Here is a 21,782-nt window from a genome sequence, read left to right as displayed (position 1 = left end):
AAATGTTCCGCCAACGCCTTCGTTACATCCGTCGCCCCAGCGGTAATAAGCTATTTGATTTTTGTTTTTTTGGCTAATAAGTTCTCGTGTAGTTTAGACAAGGGGACATAAAAAGACATGATGTTGATTTCACTTTACACAAGTAGCTTGGTGCCAGAAATACGATAAACAACTCTTTTAGTCTTACAAGGGAAATTGATGTGTTCCATATGTAACCCTACATAAGGGATATGACATGAGCATAAAAAATGCAATATGTTCATCCCATTATAGCTTCTATAATTTGGGGTGTGTTTAGATCACTACTAGAAAGATGCCCCCAATGTTGGATCAGAGTGGCCTTCGTTCCCTTGAGAATCAATTTAGCAATACTTGCCTGATCTTAAATACTTGAGATATAGATGTGCAACTCCTCAAAGATATGTTGTAATGTTGGAGGCAGCTTTCCATTGCCAAGTCTTAGGAGACACCGGAGTCCGGAAGACGTGCCACTTGAAGCTGTAACTTGGAGGTTTAAATGTCCCCAGCATGTTGCAGTAAGCTAGTAACCAGCGGTGGCATTTCATCTACCAACTTGCCTGCATCATGGATGGGAGAGGTCCGCTACGCAGTGGAGGCAGAGCACGCGCGGGTGAGGCCAAGCATATGGTGTGTAGGAGCCACGATCCATGAGCAGGCACTGTCATGCGAAGTCTGCGGCTGGGCGGGTGGAGTAGGGTGGTCGCCGGGGAATACATCTTCTTTGATGTCGGGCCGCCGGTTGGGCGCCACTGTGTCTCCCTCGAAGCAGAGGCAGAGGAGCTCCGTACTCACGAGCTCCCTGGCCACCACCTCGCCACCTCGTTCCCGGCAGGTCCTGCAGGTGGGCAGATGGAGCAGCCTCGACCCTCCTGGAGTCAGTGATGACATTTGCGGTGCTAGACGGTGTGCAGATAGGAGAAGATTGGAAAGCGTGACAAGCAAAGCAAGAGGCAGGGGGAGCCGAACGAGGCATTAGCCTCCTCCATCAGTTATAGCCAGCGTGGGCGACGTTGCTGGGGCGGCAGAGTTACAAGCAGACCTCGAGTCGCGTGCCGCTAGCGAGAAGATTCCGGTACTGTCCATCAATTATAAAAACGAGTACATTACGCGCGCCTTCGCGCGCGCTCATATTTACTTTGTATCAATTTGGTTATTTAGAATTTTGTAAACTATGAAATTTAGTTAAAAATATTAGTGCTTTGAATGGTAACAAATATTAGTGTTTCATTGAAAACTATATTCCTTCTGCGGGGAATTTTACATGGGTCTGTTAAACCAATTGTCTGAAAGATCTTTCACATATGAATGTCCACCATGAATGAATTCTTGGACTCATTAACTCTAGATGCAGTTAGTTTTTTTTGGAACAATGAGGATATAGGAACTCTTAATAATTTAATATGATATAGGAGCTCTCGATGGAGCTCTCAGTAGTATGCAAACATATAGTTATATAAGCTCTCCCTATAAATATTTTATAGAGCTAAAGAACACTAAGCCTAGACCATCTTACATCAATATCACAAGCTATGTTGATGTGAATTGATATAAATGAACACACCAATATTTTTTCAAAGGAAATGGAAATAAGTAGTAGCAGTTAATGGTCCTAGCATAGATCATGCATGGAGTAAGCGAAACTTACCGAACTAAAGGTGCTGCAGAGATACTCTAGTTAGCAGGGTTGAGCCAATATAAATGTTGTTTCTGCATATTCAATAGAAGGCATTAATAATACTTCTTTTGACTAATCTATGCAAGTCTTGACTATCCGTGTGCATTTAGTTAAGTATATGGACACTCAAGTTTAATACTAATAAGGACCTATGAATGTCAATGGCTATACTTACATGGCAAATGCATACATTAAATTCAATTCAAAGCATAGAAGTAATTGTAAAAAAAAATATATAACCAAGAAAAGATATAGTTCTTAACTATCTCACATCTATAATTTCGTCTACCTGTGCACCACCTCTGTTGTCAGCCTACTGCCGGTGCCCCGATGCTGGTGAGGTAGGGCCTCACCAGAGCTGTGCATTGGCGTGCTACAACCGAGACAGGATGTGTGCATTTATATCCAAAGAAGGATCCAAATTGCTTAAAGAAACTTTCAATATGAAGTGTTTCACCTCAGGCCATACATGCCACATTCCACTTATTCTGGAAGAAATCTCTGCCATTTAACCTATAATCAGCAAATGTGATCGTGGCAGCTCAGAATTAGATTTCCGTATATTCATCCGGAAAAGTACATGATGTGGTGTGGGAACAAATTAGTCAAAGTTCAAATATAAAAAGGCCACGGGTAAAAAAACTACAGGTATCTCTGACCCATCTGTCAAGCTGGTGGAAGGGTCGTTCATATTAAATTGTGCTTAAATAAGTGGGTCACACTTAAGAGCATCATATGTGAAAGAAGCAATGACAAAAGGTAACAGCAAACATAAGGCATAATTATTCTGTAAATATATTGTTGCACACTTCTTTTTTCTGTTTCGAAAATTTCACTGCACTTGCAACTATGATGGGCAAGAAAATGATTTAGCACGCAAATGTAGTTTTTCCTTAGTACCTGCTTGGATAAGTGAAGCTGCATTCTCTGAAATTCCTGCATGGTGTAGGAAAATAAAATGAGGCCAAAGATTCAGGCAAATTTATCCACTAAACTAAGAAAGAGAATAAATTTGCCTTTTGAAGTTTGCCTTACCATTTGGATCATATTTTATCTCTAGTTCAAATTTTCTAACCATTTATCCACCTACAACTTTATTCGCCCATTTTCAGGTCATGGAGGAGCCAGGTGCTCTCCTCCATCTTTTATAGCCACTGTGTGTCTTCTTGGACTTCACTTCCAATAATATGTTGCCAAGGTTCAGGAGATCCTATTGCAGCAGTGGAAGTAGCGAGCATGAGTTGCAGGCACATTAAACGAAACATCTAATTGATGAAAAATAAAATGTCTTCCTCCAAAAGCCACGTAACAAACACCAAGCAAAGAGAATGCTAGATGCAAATAAGAAACCGGATATGTGGGCAATGCCAATTTTGTAAACATATATTAGGGTGAGGGAATCTGACCTGGTAGAGAAGTAGGCATGCTCTTGATGTGGTTATTAGAGCACAACAGGGAGATCAGACAACCACTATCCTCATGTTGCTGTCCCTATTCTCCTCATGAGCATTCTGTCGAACACTTTACAAGCTGTTTCCGTGGTGTATGGCTGTATGCACTTGAATCGTGATGACTGCAGGAGGCACCACAGAACGACACAAATGTAGGATCACGGCAAAGCTGGCCTACCATTCACTACTTAATGAAGGAGGCAGAGGTGAGAGGTATCAAGATGGGCATAAGCAGGGAAGGAGAGAGCTCACCTTGGAATTCCCATGGCCAGGCATTGCTGCGGCTGCCCGCTGCTCCTTCCACGGTCTAGCTCTAGCACAGACCGATGCATGGCCTCATGACCATGGAGCTGCAACCGATCCTTCTCTGGGAGCTTGGGGTTGGGGGAGGGACGGACGGAAGCCGCGGCCGGCTAGCCGGCGAGGCTTGCTGCCCTTGGGAACGCAGGAGCAGAGGGGAGGGAGGTCAAGGAGGGGAGGGGCTGAATGAGGCGCGCCCGGCCGCCTTGCCCTGCTTGGCGTCGCAACATCGGTGGCGTCAGGGACAGCAGCGTCGGCGGCAGGCGGCTGGCGCGACTGCCGTGGGGATGCAGGCCGCGAGCCGCGGACGGAGGCGACGCGAGCGGTGGCAGGCGGGAGCGCGGAGGTGATGCGAGCCGCGAGCCTCGGACGGAGGCGAGGCTAGGCGACGCCGGCCGGGGAACTGCGGGTTGAGGTGGCGCGATTGGCGTGCGGCGGCTGGCGCGGGCGCGGTGGCGACGCGGGCTGCGAGCCGCGTACGGAGCTCCGAAGCCGCCGCGCGGGGAGCGCCGCTGCGCGCACGTGCGGAGCTCCGCCGCCGCCGCGTGGGGAGCGCCGCCGACCGTGCACGGCCGTGTGCCTTCGAGGGCGGCCACAGGCAGGGCGGCGAGGGAGGCAAGCAGGAGCAGGGAGGTGGAGGTGAGGCAGCGATTGCCGAGCGGGCGAGCTGCTCCGCGCCGCCACCGGCCGCTGGTCCTGCACGCAGCCGCAGACGCGCAGCCTCGCTGGCCGCGCCCGCGCCTACCGGCCTCCTGCTCGTGCGCCGCCCGCACCTGCTCGTGCACGCCCGAGCCGCCGCCACCGCCGCCGCCGCCGCGACCATGGCCCCCCGCGTCGCGCGCAGCCGCGCTGCCCTACCTCCAACCGCGTCGTGTCCCGGGCCTCGGCCTCGCGCCGAGCACCGTGCTCCGCGCTGCTCGGTGCTCGCCTCCCGCGTGCTCGCACGCCCGCCCAGCTCCAGCCGCGCCCGCGCTCACGCCTCCGCCCGCCGCCGCTCGATCCATGCCTCCACCGGCCGATCTGTGGGCGCCGCCGCCGTATCCGGCCGCGGGGAGGGCTGGAGGAGCGGCGGCCGGCCGGATCTGGCCGGCGGAGTGGAGGCAAGCTCGGGCTAAAGCCCGCCGAGCTTGGTTGCCGCGTCGGCGGCGGGGAGGGGGAGGAGGAGGAGCAGCCGGGGACGGGGATGGCGGGGAGGAGGAGGAGCAGCCGGGGACGGGACGGCGGTGGGAAGGAGGAGGCGGGGTTCGGCCGGCGGCGGAAGGGAGGAGAGCCGTGGGATGTGTATCGAACGGTGTATAATTTTTTAGCTGACGTGGATGAATGGGAGGCCGAGGAAGCGTGCGTCTTTAATATATAGAAATGATTTAGCCGGCGACGTCTCCATCCGTTGGAGAACTTGGAGGAGGCCAGAAAGAATGGGCGATGAGCCAGGAGTGCCCGGGACACTTAGCGAGAACGCATTACAACCGCCAGATCAAGATTGTACGGCTTTCGTCTATTAAAGATGCCAATTTTTTTTGAAAAAGAATTTTATTAATTTGGAGTATTAAATAAAATCTATTTACAAAACTTTGTGCACGGATGGATTGTAAATCGCGAGAACAATATAATGAGGCTAATTAATCCATAATTATTTTATAATTAATAAATCATTATTGTAGCATCACTGTTGCAAATCATGAATTAAATAGGCTCGTTAGATTCATCTCCCGATTTACAATCTATTCGTGCAAAAAATTTTGTAAATAGATTTTATTTAATACTCTATGCATGTGTCCAAACATTCGATGTGATGTGTAAAATTTTGGGATCTAAATCCACCCTTGGTCCATGTGAGTCATTGGCTATTAGACTAAAAAAATAGTAGTTTATATTTTCTCAATTTGTATGCTCTAAATGAAAAAAAAACTTTGTAGCTTATATAACCTTTTGCAAATGGCTTTTCTAGCTCAAACATAAAGGCTAGCTTATTAAGTTTTCCTATTAACATTACTTTTCAAATGATGGTCTTATTTGACTAAACTACTATTAGTGCCTAACTTCTTTAGGGCAACCAGAGGAGGAGAAGTATTCTCAACTAATTTATTATATTCATGAACTAGACGTGTCTAGATTAGGTAATAAACACTAATTCTATACTTATGATCGCCATACATTATGTTAATGAAAAAGGCCATGGCAGCATCCTCACTCCGATAGTTGGTAGCGCTAACGTTGCCTTTTCTATAGTCTAGGCGGATGCACTGCTCGACAACTTCTATATTTAAAGAGGTAAAAGACTTATTTTAGGCTGGCCGTAAATTAGAAAGAGATAAAAGACTTATTTTAGGCCGGCCGTAAATTAGGCCGGTTGTACGGCCGCCCATTTGTACATGCACGTGTGTAAGCATCTAGGCCCTCTAGGTATGTTTCGGTGATTAATGACAATCATTATTGTGACTAATGAGTTTATGCAGCTTAATGAATTATTATCGCTTATTTGGTCATTTGTTAAAGAGGCCCCTCAATTTCATTATTCAAAAAGGCGATCTCGGTATTCAACTCAAATATATATATCAAGACTAAGGTTGTTTTAATTGTTTTAGAAATTTGAAAAAGATCCAATTCACCCCCCTCTTGGTCCATCGATCCTTATAATTGGTATCAGAGCCTCGTTGCTCATTTGGATCATTAGGCTTCACCGCCTAGAGCTATGACCAAGATGGGAGGTTCGCCGCCTCACTTCGAGGGCAAGAACTTTGCCTATTGGAAAGTTCGTATGGCCGCATACCTTGATGCGATTGCCCCCGAAGTGTGGTTGGCAACAAAGATCGGGTTCACCGGAACTCCCACATCGGAACAAGTCAAGTGGAATGCCAAGGCTAGAAATGCAATTTTCGAAGCCGTTAGTGAGGAAGTCTTTGCTAGAGTAAATGGCATGGACTTAGCAAGTGATATTTGGAAAGAGCTAATTTAAATTCATGAAGGCTCCACAAAAGTCTGTGAACAAAAATATCACTTGTTTAGAGCTTAGTATGATTCCTTTAAAATGCTAGCTCATGAAAATTGTAATGATATGTATTATCGCTTGAATGTCATTGTCAAGGACATTAATGGTCTTGAAGTTTCTAAAATTGACAGTGGCTCCATCAACCGCAAGATTCCTATGCTCCTTCCGAAACCCAAGTATAACATCATCAATGTTATGCTTCAAAAGGAGAATCTTGATACGATGAAAGTGGGAGAGCTTGTGGGCGAAATTCACGTTCATGAAATGGGTATCCTTGGTATATCCGAAGAGCCAACTACAAGCAAGTCAATCGCTCTCAAAACCAAGGCAAACAAGCCCCGCAAGCTCAAGATCATCAAGCAAGAATCAAGCTCAAGCAATGAAGAAGAGGATCATCATAAAAACTCATCCGATGATGAAGAAAATAGAGAACTTGCTCTCATGATGAGAAAGTTCACACGCTTGAGCGACAAGATAAACAAGAAGAGTTACAACTTTGACCCTAAAAGAAGAATGTTCCGACCAAGGGAAGATGTGAAGTACAAAACATGCTACAATTGTGGAGAAAAAGGCCACATATCTCCCGATTGCCCCCAAGCCGGACAAAAGAAAAAAGGACAATAAAAGCAAACATCGTCATGATTCAAGCGATGATGAAGAGGATGAAAAGAAGAACAAGAAGCTTGGGAAGAAGAAGAGCCATGACAAGAAGACCAAGCTCTTCCCAAAGAAGAAAGGGCACACCAAGAGAAGCTTCTTGGTGGAAAAACAAGAGTGGGTGATCGATGTCTCATCAAGTGAAGATTCAAGTGATGAAGAAGACATCGTCACCATCGCCCTCACCAATGAAGAATCACCGCTACCTCCGCCTCCCATGTGCCTCATGGCAAAAAGTAACACAAAGGTATGTGAGGTGGATAGTGACAATGATAGTGATGGAGAGCTTGACCCTTATGAGTTTACTAACCTCATTAATGAGTATACATCCGTTATCAAGAGGGAAAAGAGCAAAGTCAAGATTCTTGAGAGCACTCATGCCAAGTTAGAGCTTGCTCACTCCGATTTGCTTGGCAAGTACAATGACTTGCTCAAAAAGCACAATGAGTCACTTGTACTTGCTAAGCAAGTTGAAGAGAGCCAAAAAAACTTAAACAAGAGCATAGGGAGTTGGCAAGTACAATGATTTGCTCAAAAAGCACAATGAGTCACTTGTACTTGCTAAGCAAGTTGAAGAGAGCCACAAAAAACTTAAACAAGAGCATAGGGAGTTGGCTCACAAATATCAAGAACTTGAATTTGCCTATGAAGCAATTGACCCAAGTCTTGAGAACTTTGTCAATGGAACCATTGAAAATGTCAATGCTTCTACTTCATGTGATGACCTACTCATTAATGCAAATGCTACTAATATTGTGCCCGAGCTTGCTCCTTCTAGGGAAAAGAAATTGATGGATCAAGTGGCAAGCCTCAAGAGTAGTGTGGAGAAGCTCTCAAGAGGAGAATACATCCACAAGGAAATTCTCTCCAACAATGCACGTGACTATGGCAAGAGAGGTCTTGGTTCATTTCCGGAGCCAAATAAAGGCACTACTCCATCTCCGGAGATTAAGACTAGCTTCATCAAGGAAGTTGGTTCATATTGCCAACATTGCCAAGTCATCGGGCACCACACTAGGGAATGCACCTTACCATCACGCCCTCTTCCCACTTTACCAAAGAATTACTCATCAATGTTTCAAAAGAACCATTTTCTTTTGAGTAAAGTGAAGGGCAAGGTGAAGGCCAAATTCATTGGCAAAATTACGAAGGAGTCAAAGAAGAAGCTCCCCAAGCAATTTTGGGTCCCAAAAGCTCTTGTCACACATGTGCAAGGCCCAAAGCTTGTTTGGGTTCCAAAAACTCAAAAGTGAATTCTCATGTGTGTAGATGAATTACAAAGCCGGTGGAAAACATTGGGTACTTGATAGCGGTTGATCTCAACACATGACCGGCAATGATAGCATGTTCACCTCTCTTGAACACCCCGGTGATCATGAATATGTCACCTATGGTGATAACTCAAGGGGAAAAGTCTTAGGTTTGGGTAGAATAGCAATTTCAAAAGATTTATCTATTTCTAATGTCTTGTTTGTAGAAGCACTTAGTTTTAATCTTATTTCAATTGCTTAATTATGTGATCTTGGACTAACGTGTACCTTTGACAAGAATGGTGTTGTAGTAACTCTTGAAGAAGACAAGTCATTGGTATTCACGGGGTTTATGCATGACAACATTTACTTTGTGGATTTCTCGTCAAAGCAAACAAGCTCTATGACATTCCTCTTCACCAAGTCGTCTCTTGGGTGGCTTTGGCATAGAAGAATTGCTCATATTGGCATGAGCAACCTCAAGAAAGCCCACAAGAGAGGGATGATCACCGGCTTGAAGGACGTCACATTTGACAAGAACAAATTATGTAAAGCATATCAAGCCGGAAAACAAGTTGCAACACATCATCCCATCAAGACGATGTTGTCTACCTCCAAGCCGCTCGAGCTACTACACATGGATCTTTTTGGTCCAACTACATACAAGAGCATTGGTGGTAACCTTTATTGCCTACTAATCGTTGATGATTTTTCATGCTATACTTGGGTCATATTTTTAGGCGATAAGGGAGAAACTCCGGAAGTCTTCAAGACATTTGCAAGAAGAGCTCAAAGGGAGTACAACTCCCCAATTGTGAAGATCCGGAGTGACAACGGCACCGAGTTCAAGAATATGAAGATTGAAGAATGGTGCGATGAAGAATGCATCAAGCATGAGTTCTCCGCCACCTACACGCCTCAACAAAATGGAGTGGTGGAAAGAAAGAACAAGACACTCATCACTCTAGTAAGAGCAATGTTGGATGATTATGGCACGTCCGAGAAGTTTTGGGTGGAAGCAAACAACACGGCTTGCCATGCATCCAACCGAGTGTATCCCCACCGACTCCTCAAGGAAACTCCATATGAGCTCATCACCGGAAAGAAACCAAATATATCCTACTTTCGAGTCTTTGGTTGCAAATGCTTCATCTATAAGAAAAAAAGGCTCGGTAAGTTTGAGAGTAGATGTGATGATGGTTTATTTCTTGGTTATGCATCAAACTCCAAAGCGTCTAGAGTATTCAATCAAACCTCCGGGTTAGTTGAGGAAACATGTGATGTGAAGTTTGATGAATCTAATGACTCCCAAGAGAAGGTTATTGGCTATGACAATGTAGGTGATGAGGAGATTGATGAAGCTTTGAAAAAGATGTCCATTGGGGATATCAAGCCGAAAGAGGTGCATGAAGGCAATGATCAAGGGGGGGACCTTCCTCATCTATACCAAGAACCTCCACGGCACCCCAAGTGGATGAAGATCAAGAAAAAGATGATCCACAATCTCAAGAAAATGTGCCAACGCCAACACCCCAAGTCCAAGAACAAGAAGAGCAAAATGTTCCACCACAAACACAAGTCACGCATGATCCACCCCAACAAACATCCACGCATGTACCGCTAGTGAAGCATGGTCGTATCTCCAAGGATAATCCAATTGGTCAAATCATTGGAAGTCCTTCCAAGGGAGTAAGAACTCGCTCTAAGCATGGTTCATTTTGCGAATATTACTCGTTTGTTTATTTTATTGAACCCACTAGCATAGAGGAAGCACTTGAGGACTCGGATTGGGTGATGGCCGTGCAAGAAGAATTGAACAACTTCACCCGCAATGAAGTTTGGGTCCTCGAAGCTCCTCCGAAAGACAAGAACATCATCGGCACCAAGTGGGTCTTTCGAAACAAGTAAGATGAACATGGGGTGGTGATACGCAACAAAGCAAGACTTGTGGCAAAAGGGTTTTCTCAAGTCGAAGGTTTGGATTTTGGTGAAACTTTTGCTCCGGTCACAAGACTTGAAGCTATCCGCATCCTTCTTGCTTACTCTTCACATCATAATATCAAGTTATATCAAATGAATGTGAAAAGTGCATTCTTAAATGTCGTTATTAACGAACTTGTTTATGTTAAGCAACCTCCCGGATTTGAAGATCCGAGGAATTTTAACCATGTTTATAGGTTGCACAAGGCACTCTATGGACTCAAACAAGCTCCAAGGGCATGGTATGAGAGGCTTCGTGACTTCCTAATCATGCAAGGCTTCAAAATCGGGAGGGTGGACACTACATTGTTCACAAAAGACGTCAACGAGGATCTTTTCATTTGTCAAATTTATATTGACGATATTATCTTTGGCTCAACTAATGATTCACTAAGCCATAAGTTTGCTACTATGATGTCTAGAGAATTCGAGATGTCCATGATCGGCGAATTGACCTTCTTCCTTGGTTTTCAAGTCAAACAATTGAAGGAAGGGACATTCATCCATCAAGAAAAATACACTAAATATATCTTCAAAAGGTTCAAGACGGATGAGTGCAAGCCGATCAAGACACCCATGGCAACCAATGGGCATCTTGACTTGGATGTGGACGGTAAACCGGTTGATCAATCCCTCTATCGTTCTATGATAGGGTCTTTGCTTTACCTTACCGCATCTAGGCCCGATATAATGTTTAGTGTGTGCTTGTGTGCCCGCTTTCAAGCAAACCCAAAGGAATCACACCTCTTGCCTGTGAATAGGATCTTTCGGTATCTCAAGCACACCCCAAGCATAGGCTTATGGTACCCCAAAGGCGCTAGGTTAGATCTCTTGGGATACTCGGATTCGGATTTTGCCGGAAGCCGTGTGGATCGCAAGAGTACCTCCGGGGGTTGTCACTTGCTTGGGCGTTCTCTAGTTTCTTGGTCGAGTAAGAAGCAAAATTCCGTGGCTTTGTCCACCGCGGAAGCAGAATATATAGCGGCCGGTGCATGTTGTGCCCAAATTCTATATATGAAGCAAACCCTTTTGGACTTTGGTGTGAAACTAGATAGGATACCACTTCTTTGTGACAATGAAAGTGCCGTAAAAATTGCCAAGAATCCGGTTCAACACTCTCGCACAAAGCACATTGATATTCGCCATTACTTCTTGCGTGATCACGAAGCAAAAATGAAGACATATCTCTTCAAGGTGTGAGATCCGATGAGCAATTGGCGGATATTTTCACAAAACCTTTAGACGAGAGTACTTTTGTTAGGCTAAGGAATGAGCTTAATGTATTAGATGCGGCAAACGTCATGTAAGTTGTCATGTCATATAGAAAAATGCATACATATAGGACACTTGTCTAACCATGGTAAGATAATGATGAGCATGGGTTTAGTTAGAGGTGGTGGTCCACTTGTTTTCCTCTAGTCTTGTAGAAAGGCTCATCATGAAGAAGCTTCCCGTGGATTCAAACTTGACAAGTAGAACTTAAATTCTTGTTATGCATTTCTTGTCATATAGATGTGCACTTCATGTTTACTCGTCTTTCGCATGTGGTTGTAACTTGCATCATCATTGCATGCGTAAGGGTCACAAAGGAGATCACTTGATGAAAATGAGACTTGTTTCATATACAAGATCTTAATTCATGAAAAGTGAAAAGAGCAAAGTGTTAGGTGCGTTATTGCCTAGTGAGTCATGTCATGATGAGTTTGAAGCTCTCTATCTTCAATACTCCTATGACAAGGCTCATACATTTTATTTGGCGGTTTGTCTCGCTTTGCGGCTTTTCCTTATGTTGAAAAGAAAAACTATTAAGCTAGTGTGCTATCCTAATTATTTTGTGGGGTAAAGTCGCCTATGCAAGTCCATTAACTTGAGTTTAGTTGAATTTTATAAGTTTATTGGACTTAGCATAGAAGAGTGAGCTGAGTGAAGGTTTTTCGAGTTCACCGGTTAAACCGACGCTTAAAAGTTTTTAAGCCATCGGTTTAACCGGCGTTACTAAGTTTCTGACTCAGCTCAGTCAAACTAGGCGTTCAGCCGGCGTATACAAAAGTCACTGCATCGGATCAACCGGTGAACGTAACTCAGATCTGACCTAACAATCAACCGGTGTTAGCAGCGTTCAACCGGCGAGTTCAAATTGCCTATCGTCGGATCAACCGGCGTTCTGATGATTTTCTGCTGGAGTCTCGGGTGAACTAAACCGATGCAATCAACCGGCGTTCTAAACCTAAGCATCGGTTAAACCGGCGTTAAGGAAAATCGTGGGCCCACCTGTCATATATGTTTCTTGCTCGAGCCGTGGCCTCTGTTTTCCTTTCTCCCTTCACGCCGCCGCCGCTCCACACCCGACTCGAGCCGCCGCCGCACTCGCCTACACGCCGCCGTCACCGCTCCGCCATAGCCGCCGCGCCCCGTACGCTCCACGCGCCGTGCGCCATCCACGCCGCCGACCCAAGCCGCCGCCACGCGCAGCCTGCACCACCGCCGCTCGCGCTCCGCCCGCGCACGCCCGCGCCGCCCGCGTACGCCATCACTTGCTGCTCGCCGCCGCCACCGCTTGCCACTCAGCGCTACTGCCACGCACAAGAGCCGCCGCTGACCGCCACAGAGCCGCCCACGCAACAGCACCGTTCACCTTGCGCTGCAGTTCACTCTCTCACTCGGTGCGCGCAAAGTGTTCGACGTTTTGCCTGATCAAGATGGGTCGCGAGAAGAGGAAGGGGAAGGAAGTTGTGGTTGAGAAGCCGGCCCGCAAGCGGACCCGCGCAGATAGGGAGGCCGAGAGGGCCGAGATGGTGGCCAAGGCCGCCGAGGAGCAGGCGTCAGGCCGTGCTCGTCCGTTCGCGATCAGGGAGCAGCCAGCCAAGGGCAGAGGCAGAGGTCGAGGTATGGGCAGGGTGCGAGGTGCCAGGGCCACCAGAGCCATGACTGAGGCAGCTGCAGAGTCAGATCGCTCAGAGTCAGATGCAGATTCAGATGCAGCACTGTCAGAGCAGTCCCAGGGAGAGAGTGCTCAGGGGTCACCGACTCCACGACGTTCTGGCCGCACTCGGCAGACGTCCCCAGTAGGAGAGTCTTCGCCCGCGATCGAGCGTCGCACTGGACCGAGGACGCGAGGAGGTCACCAGCCACAGGAGCCTCGCAGGTCCGCAGCAGCAGCAGCCCGTATAGCCGAGGCCCTAGAGGCCGAGCGCGCAGTGTTCCGTATGGACATTGTTGTGCGTCTGGAGCCAGGTGTGCTGCTCCTGAACTTGACCAAGGCCAATGCGGCGAAGGTCAAGAGGCTCAGGTGGAGTGTTGGAGAGGAGGACTGGTTCCCCGTGCCCCGTGACAGCAGGGTCGACCGTAGATTCAGGACACTTCTTCAGGCCAGCTTCTACGAGACCTACCAGAGGCGAGGGCACAGGATCTTTCCGCACAGGGTGCTTGACTGGGTTTCTCTGAGGACAGCTGCAGGGGGAGCAGATGTTAGAGAGCATTTTGCACACTTCAGAGGTCTGCCCAGGCTACTTCAGATAGAGCAGAACAGATATATCGAGGACTGGGTCAGAGTGTTTTATGCCACAGCCTGGATCGCTCCCGAGCGCAGAGCCGTACACTTCGTGTTTGGAGGCCAGGTCTTTGGCTTGTCCAGGGCGACGATTGCAGGGATTCTCGGAGTCGATTTGGTTGATGTCTCCCTGCACGAGATGGTATACGGAGACGCAGATCCACCGTGCAGAGCGATGATTGGCGGGATTGCACCTTCTCATGAGGCGATCTCTCAGTGCTTCCGCCAACCGTTTCCAGCGTCGTATGCCAGAGTACCCAGCTTGCTGACCCCAGAGGCGTACACTGTTCACATGGCACTCCGGAGGACCCTGTTACCGAGAAGTGGCTACCCAGAGGGGTTCACTGGTTTGCAGCAGCTGCTACTACTTCACATACTCACTCACGAGCCGTTTGACATTGTTGACTTCATTTTGGCTGAGATCGAGGATGTGATCACTGATGGGATGAGTGTTGTACGTCAGTTTCCTTATGCTCACTGGATCAGCTACATATGCTCTATGATTGTGCCAGCTGAGTCACCCGTCAGTGCAGTATACCGTCAGGATGAGGCTCCCCGATTTCCAGTTTACCGTCCGACAGCTCCCTAGGACCGGAGGAGAGGCAGACATGCCGAGAGAGCTGCTATGGCACAGCTATCACCAGAGGCACAGACCCGAGTAGCACAGGAGGACGAGACACTTCTGGCAGCCGAGGCACAGCTTCCCGGAGGGGATGATGAGATTCACTGGTCTGAGCTTGTGTCAGACTCCTCCGAGGATGCCGAGTACTTTCCTGCAGCACCCGCCAGTCACAACCACGAGGCAGGAGGGTCCAGAGAGCCAACTCACTCGTCACCCGCAGCTGCCACAGTCACAGAGTCCCAGGTGACTCAGCCGTCCGAGCTTACCTCTCTTCTTCAGCAGCTTGTCACTCAGCAGCGAGAGGATCGAATAGCACAGGAGGAGGCCAGGAGACCTCATGAGGCTCAGCTAGCAGCCATTCAGAGAGAGGCTGCTCGAGAGCGTGCTGCAGCCGAGGAGCGTTTTGTCGGGCTCATTGATCGAGTATCATAGAAGACAGATGCTCAGTTTCAGCAGATGCAGCAGGGCATGATGGTGATGTTCGGGATGATCACACAGCTATACACTCACACCGGACTCGCCCCGCAGCAGCCAGGCCTTCAGGGTGTTGGAGCACCTCAGCTTACAGTCACTCCTGCTCCAGCCCCTACTATAGCTCCAGCTACTTCGGCGACACCGGAGACCACGTTCTCGATGTCCGCACTCCTTGGGTCTGCCGGTCGTCCGCTCTTCTCACCACTGCCAGCGACTACACTCTTCCAGGACTCACCGTCGGCAGTTCAGTCAGTCGCCCTCCCCGTCGTACCACAGACACTGCCTTTAGGGGGAGGAGGAGAGGAGTCTATAGTTCCACAGTCGACACAGCCGGCAGCTTCAGCACTTACTACTTCAGATGTTGACACTTCTTCTGCTAAGCCGGTTACCACGTCTACGGACCCTCTCCCAGGAAGTGCTAGCACGAGAGCCTCCACGACAGCTACACCCCCAGTCAGTTCAGACCAGCAGCTCTCGTCCGTCACTGAGGGCTCTCCGTCCGACGACGACGACGATCCGGACCGCTTCCTCGCTGTGCCACGACAGCTGGATCAGTAGCTCGCCTTTTTGGTGCTTTGATGCCAAAGGGGGAGAGAGTTAGGGGGAGTTGGAGTCAGAGGGAGGGTAGAGATTGAGAGAGCTCGTAGTTGAAGGACCTTGATGTTTTATTATCATTTGATGTTAGTTCATGGATATGTACATTTGACTCTTGAGTATGCTGTGTGTTGAGACATATCTATGGATTTCGTTTGAGCCGTTGAGCTCCTTGGTTCTCTTTCGAGTTTGCTTGAGTTTTCCTATTTATCTTCCTCGCTCTCTCGTTATTATTTATTGTTTGTGTTGTCATCAATCACCAAAAACGGGGAGATTGTAAGCACCTAGGCCCTCTAGGTATGTTTCGGTGATTAATGACAACCATTATTGTGACTAATGAGTTTGTGCAGTTTAATGAATCATTATCGCTCATTTGGTCATTTGTTAAAGAGGCCCCTCAATTTCGTTATTCAAAAAGGCGATCTCGGTATTCAACTCAAATATATATCAAGACTAAGGATCTTTCTAGTCCTAAGTGTCATAAGGTTGAGAAGGACACTTAAGTTAGTATAGATTTTATAGTTTTGTAGTGATCGCACTATTAAGAGGGGTTAAGGTCAAGTAACTTGAGCATGGACATGGTCATTTAAAAATGGATGCACACTATGGTCACTCAGGTTCCTAGAAGTTCAAATAAGTGGTTTTCAACTTATATCTCAAGAATATTTGGATTTCATTCAAGACTCAAATCAGAAAAGGCAAAATCAGAAAAAGTCTATACACCGGTTTAACCGACGACTCAACTTTTCTATATGTCGGTTAAACGCAGTTATTAGAGTCTGGACAGGTTCTATACACCGGTTAAACCGACGATGTTTGAAATGAACGTCGGTGCATTAGTCCAGAGTTGGTTTTTCCAGGGTGTTTCAAGTTTTATACACCGGTTAAACCGACGATGTTTGAAATTAGCATCGGTGCAATTGTCCAGTGAGTTGGTTTTCTCAGGGATTTCAGAAGTTATACTCACCGGTTAAACCGACGATGGATTTGAGTTAACATCGGTGCAGTTGTCCAGAGACTTGGTTTTTCAGTTGATCAGTGGACAACTACACTCACCGGTTAAACCGATGATACGTCGGTTAATCTGCCCAAGTTGTAACGGCTAGTTTTCCAAATGGGCAGTTTACATTCATCGGTTAAACCGACGCTGGCTATTGGAGGTTCGTCGGATTAACCGGCGCTAAGCAGTTTTCTGGCAGCTTTTCTCCAACAGCTCTATTCGTGTGAGCTGCCTATATATATACCCCTCCAATGGGTCATTTTGCACTCTCTTGACACCAGGCAACATTCATACACTATACTATTGTTGAGAGCCACCTTGAGCTTCATCTTCCACACTTTTGTTCATTCAATCATTCAAGAAGCAAGACTAAGGACTTGAGTAGAGAGAAGCTTGTGTGCATCCGTTCTTGGTGATCGGTTCTTGCTCAAGTGAAGACCCTAGCTTGTTACTCTTGGTGATTGGCAGCACCTAGGCGATCTTGGTGATTGAAGGTGTTTCTTCCGGAGCTTGCCAAGGATTGTGGGAGCCCGAAGAAGTTTGTACGTGGCTTGAGCTCCACCACGCCGGGATGGTGAACGGAGACTCTTAGTGAGCGCCCAAGTCTCGGTGACATGGGAGGTGACAAGACTCTTAGTGAGTGTTACAACGTGGATTAGGGGTGTGTGCCAACACATCGACACCACGGGAAAAAATCCGGTTGTCTCTTGCCCACTCTTTCATTTCAAGCACTTACTTTCATGCAATTATTCATGTGCTTGACCTTAGTGATCATAACTTAGTTCTACCTTGCTTAGTTTCATATCCTGTTGTATCTTTGATAGCTTGTGTAATTTGCTTAGTTAGCCAGTTGGTGAATTGAGCCTTACTAGCTTTGTATAGGTTAAGGTTGTTTTAATTGTTTTAGAAATTTGAAAAAGGCCCAATTCACCCCCCTCTTGGTCCATCGATCCTTACAACGTGAGGGCAACCAGATAAAGCAAAGGCATATCCATGGGAATGATTTCAAACTAAAAAAGATCATAGTTTCAAAACCGAGCATCGAAATCAAAATCCGATTGCACAGGTGTGCTTGGTTCAATAAAAGTTTCAAAACAAGATCTCACACCACTATGTTTTGATGACATATTTTTTTGAGAGAAAATATTTTTTCGCGCATTCTAATTTGCCTATGATGTTTGCAGAAATTGCTTATAGATTTACATCATGTTGCTTTTGCATGCCCGGATTCAGTGAAGTGGATATTGGTGTTCATATTGTGAAGATAGAATGTTTAGTGTCAATAGTGAATAAGAGTAAACAACTTTGTTAGGTAGGTGAATGTTTATCGCTCGATCAATAATAGGCAACTTTAACAGATCGATTGAGCATTTTGACTAATTGATTTGGCATTTTTTCATAGCACATAAAATAATTTATGTGTTTTGAAAAGTATCGTCGAAATAAATTTAAGTGGGGTCTTGTTTTGAAGATCTCCTCGAAAGAGATACAGTTGTGCAATCGGATTTTGATTTTGATGGGTGGTTTAAGAACTATAACTTTTTTAAGTTCTAAAATTACTTGCACGTGTCACTGCCCTGCACGTTGATTCCTAATCATTGTATTCCTAAAACGGTGCGGCCGTACGAACAAGTAAATTTACGGCCAGCTGTATTTTAGCTGTGTCCATTTAAAAATTGGATATTTTTATCTTGAAAACTCCTTAAATGATGGTGTTTATTAGATATTTTTGGTACATCTTTTACTTGAATGTCTCCAAGATTCAACAAGATAAATTATATACTTAATTGTATACTTAAAAGAGATAAAGTTCAGAGAATTGTATACTTAATCTACTTAAAAGGGTAAGTCCAGACAAATCAATAGAAATTATTAAGGCAATGAAGGAAATAAACAACCATTGGCTGGCAGGTATATGTCTATATACATGCTATGAAAAGTAGGTGTTGGATAAAAATATTCATGTTATAGGTGTTGGATAAAATAATATAAATGCATTTACCTTCCAGGTCAAGGCAGGAGGCAATATTGGTGGACAAGCCATCATGTGTTGACAAAAGAATAAAAGAAGTAAATCACCTCATCATGCATGTCCTTCAAAAATTTTGTAAACTTATCATAGTGTAGAGGTTCATTTCCATCATTACCAAAGAAGAACTCAATCACTCCATTTTCCACAGGCTGGCCAACTTTAAGTCCAATACGTAAGCCATCCTTATGGGTGGCTCCTTGTCTATTAAAAGACCGCATCAGTGCCATTATTTTCTTAAACTCCTCTTTGTCGATCACCCTGAAAAGATGACATGTCCCCAATGAGAACGACAAATTTACATTGAGAAGGTGGCTAAATTTTATCCATACCCTTCTTTTATCATCAACTAACAAGTCAGATGATTGAACATGCTCATAAAGAGCTGGTCTTTTTCTGAGCGAGATAAATTAACTGCAGGCAATGATCACAGGTAAACAATAATATAGCACAAACAAGACTACTTAAATATATTCTTGTTCGTGCATGGATACAAGAGAAATTAAAGGGGAAACATACCTTTCGTAGCTTTTACTAAACAACATGCATTACATAGGAAAAAGGAATTTCAAACTGAAGTGAACTAGACATCAGGTCAATTTTCTCTCACTCCATCAAATTCTTCATGTTCATTTGTCAAACACAAATAGAACCGGACAAGTTGATATCTAAGAAACAGCACACTGCAGACCGTATATTATCAAGACCGAGTGTGGTGACGGGATAAGAACTCACCCGCTATGGTCAACGTCGAACATTTTGAAAGCCGCACTGAAATTTGACTCGGGAATGCTGAGCAATGTTACAAAAAAGATGTACCTGTCAAGACACCACAGGCATTTAGAAACTAATAATATACCTGTCTAGCAGTGCATCATACAGAAAACAGCTATGGTATTGCACCATGACTTCCAATATATGCATTGTATCTATGGCGTAGTGCCATGTTTATTGATATATACACTACATTTATCCTGAACAGGTGCTATACAAACACCTACAGATTTTCACGATTTTCTTACAATAAACCAAGGACAATATTTATGCAGAAAAGAAATCCAAGTGGCATAAGTTCAATAGTCTGAACACAGTGAATAGATACAGCATTTTTCTGAAGTTCATTCTACTTACTCGGCAAAGGAGATGAGGCCATCATTATTTGTGTCGAACAGCATGAAGAATTCCGATGGAGCACAATGCAACTCTCCAGGGCTCCGCTCCCCCCTTAATCGCCCTTCGCGAACTGCAGTCGACTCACATGGAGGGAAAATAGGGACTAATGCCCTCATCAAGTCAGAGGGCAACATGTAAACTTCACCTTCTGGGTTCCTCACAGACGCAAAGTACTCAGATCTATCGAGAAATATACCAGTTAGAAATTTGTTGCCAACACTTATTGAATCGAATTTCCCCGAAGTATCCTTAATGCAGCACTACATACATTACCTTTTCAGGAGGGCTGAGAAGCCGTATCCTCTTCTCGTAATTAAAGAACACCCTTCTGCGGAATGAGTCTGTAGGACGCGCAGAGTGAAGAGGAACAAAAATGATAGGATTATAATCAGATCAACATTCCAGTCAGATTTGCTAAGCTTGAAGAAGATAAACTCAGACAACTAAGCAAAACTACACGTATTTAGCAGGGCACGCTTACGTACTGTTGATCAAAAGGCAGAAATCGTAACGGTTACGGACTTTCCTGTACGGTGCCGCCGCGTCACCTAGTTTTCTAGTGACCCATTGGCTTATCACTTATCTAGCAGGAGTGGTACAGCCAGGACAGCACCGTACCGCTCGCAACCCAAGCAGGACGTGCAAACGGGTGATCAAAAGCAGCAGAAGCGTACAGTCTTGCAAGGAGTCTACCTGGCACAGCTTTGTTCTTTACCGCGCAAAGCTCCAAACATCCTAATGCATAGCAGTAAGCTAAGCCATACTAACACGAAACAATAGAGGCGGCGGCGGCGGCCGCAGCAGCAGAAAACCCCAAACCCGAACGCGCGAGTCCATCAATCAATTAAACCTCCCAGCCAGCACGGAGACAGAGAGATCGCAGACCAGGAGGACGCAAGCGGGGACGACAGGGCGCTCACCTGCGAACAGGAACCGACCCTTCTCCTCCCGGGCCTCCGCGGCGCCGCCGCCGGCGACCGAGATTTGGCCGCCGACCGCCTCGCCGGAGTCGGCGAGCGAGGGCGGTTTCAGCCACAGCCCGAGCCCGGACCCGGCCAGCGCAATGGCGGTGGCGACGATCGCGGCCTCGCGCCCGGTCCCCGCCCCCGTCCCGGTCCCGGTTCCCGCGGCGCTACAGAAGAGCCGCACCGGCGGCGGAGGGGGCGACCTCAGCCGCCCGACGGCGGATCGGAGGAGGCGGGCCGCGCGGGGCAGGGAAGTCATGGCCGCCGTCGCTCGGATCGAGCTGATCTCGCACGGCGCGGCGCGGCGAACGGTTGCTGCGGATAGGGCCGTGTTTGGTTGCAGCCTGTAAATTTTTTGAAAAGACATTTTTCTATATTTGAAATACTAAACATAGACTAATCACAAAAATAATTACAGTACTCGTCTGTAAATCGCGAGACGAATCTAATGAGCCTAATTAATCCATCATTAGAGGTTATTTACTGTAGCATTACTGTAGCAATTTAGCATCTAATTACAGCCTAATTAGGTTCATTAGATTCGTCTCGCCATTTACAGACAGCAGTCGCAATGCGTTTTTTATTTCATCTAGATTTAAGTCTCCATGCAAGTGCCGAAAAAAAATTTGGAATTTGGAAAAATGGAACTGAACACGGCCTAGACTCTGGGAGGACTAGACAGGGGAGAGGAGGCGGCGATGGGTAGGTGCGGAGCAGAGTGGAAAGGGAGAAAACGAAGAGGAGGCGCGGCGGCAAGTGGGTGGGAGGCAGGTGTGGCCGTGTAGGGATCAGGTTCACCATTTCGTTTTTACGGTTCCGAATTTTATTTTTTTACCAAAGTTTGATTTTTATATTTTTAAATTTGAAACCGAAGTCACCCAGTTTCCGGATTGAAATTCGCTTCCGGTGAATAGCGAAAACAGAAAAAAGTACAAATTTCGGTCTTTCTGACCGAAACGGTAAACCTGGTAGACCAGGATGGGGAACGCGTCGCCGTGGCGGGGCCGCTTTTATTGTGGCGGACCGGTGACCGGAGGCTCTCCCGGGTGCAA

The 21,782-nt window shown here is 46.4% G+C and overlaps 1 protein-coding gene across 2 annotated transcripts; it reads right to left on the bottom strand.

Moving 5' to 3' along the window:
• Positions 1-108: 108 nt before the first annotated feature.
• Positions 109-21,063, bottom strand: LOC120681856 (calcium uptake protein, mitochondrial-like). 2 transcript variants are annotated; one of them, XM_039963497.1, is made up of 6 exons: positions 20,686-21,063; positions 20,030-20,106; positions 19,724-19,938; positions 19,328-19,411; positions 18,566-18,853; positions 109-1,096 (listed from the first exon to the last, which is right to left on the bottom strand). In XM_039963497.1, exons 1-5 carry the CDS (start codon positions 20,987-20,989, stop codon positions 18,607-18,609), a joined length of 927 nt encoding a protein of 308 aa, XP_039819431.1. In that variant the 5' UTR covers positions 20,990-21,063; the 3' UTR covers positions 109-1,096; positions 18,566-18,606. The 2 variants fall into 2 exon arrangements, 1 of the variants encoding a protein (XP_039819431.1); XR_005678111.1 differs by lacking the exons at positions 109-1,096; positions 18,566-18,853 and having other exon boundaries at positions 19,039-19,411; positions 19,724-19,945; positions 20,039-20,106.
• Positions 21,064-21,782: the final 719 nt, after the last annotated feature.

Source organism: Panicum virgatum, chromosome 7N, assembly GCF_016808335.1.
Source record: "Panicum virgatum strain AP13 chromosome 7N, P.virgatum_v5, whole genome shotgun sequence".
Taxonomy (NCBI): Eukaryota; Viridiplantae; Streptophyta; class Magnoliopsida; order Poales; family Poaceae; genus Panicum; species Panicum virgatum.
The sequence above is the reverse complement of the archived record's forward strand: the minus strand, read 5'-3'. Positions and strand labels throughout refer to the sequence as shown.

What these genes read in the sequence shown, in the direction of transcription:
- LOC120681856 (XM_039963497.1), bottom strand. Translation starts at nt 20,989, where the DNA reads ATGACTTCCCTGCCCCGCGCGGCCCGCCTCCTCCGATCCGCCGTCGGG. An exon ending in GGGTCGGTTCCTGTTCGCAG is followed by an intron (nt 20,107 to 20,685) that starts GTGAGCGCCCTG and finishes CGCGTCCTACAG; the next exon opens with ACTCATTCCGCAGAAGGGTG. An exon ending in TTCGACGTTGACCATAGCGG is followed by an intron (nt 18,854 to 19,327) that starts GTGAGTTCTTAT and finishes TCATCTTTTCAG; the next exon opens with GGTGATCGACAAAGAGGAGT.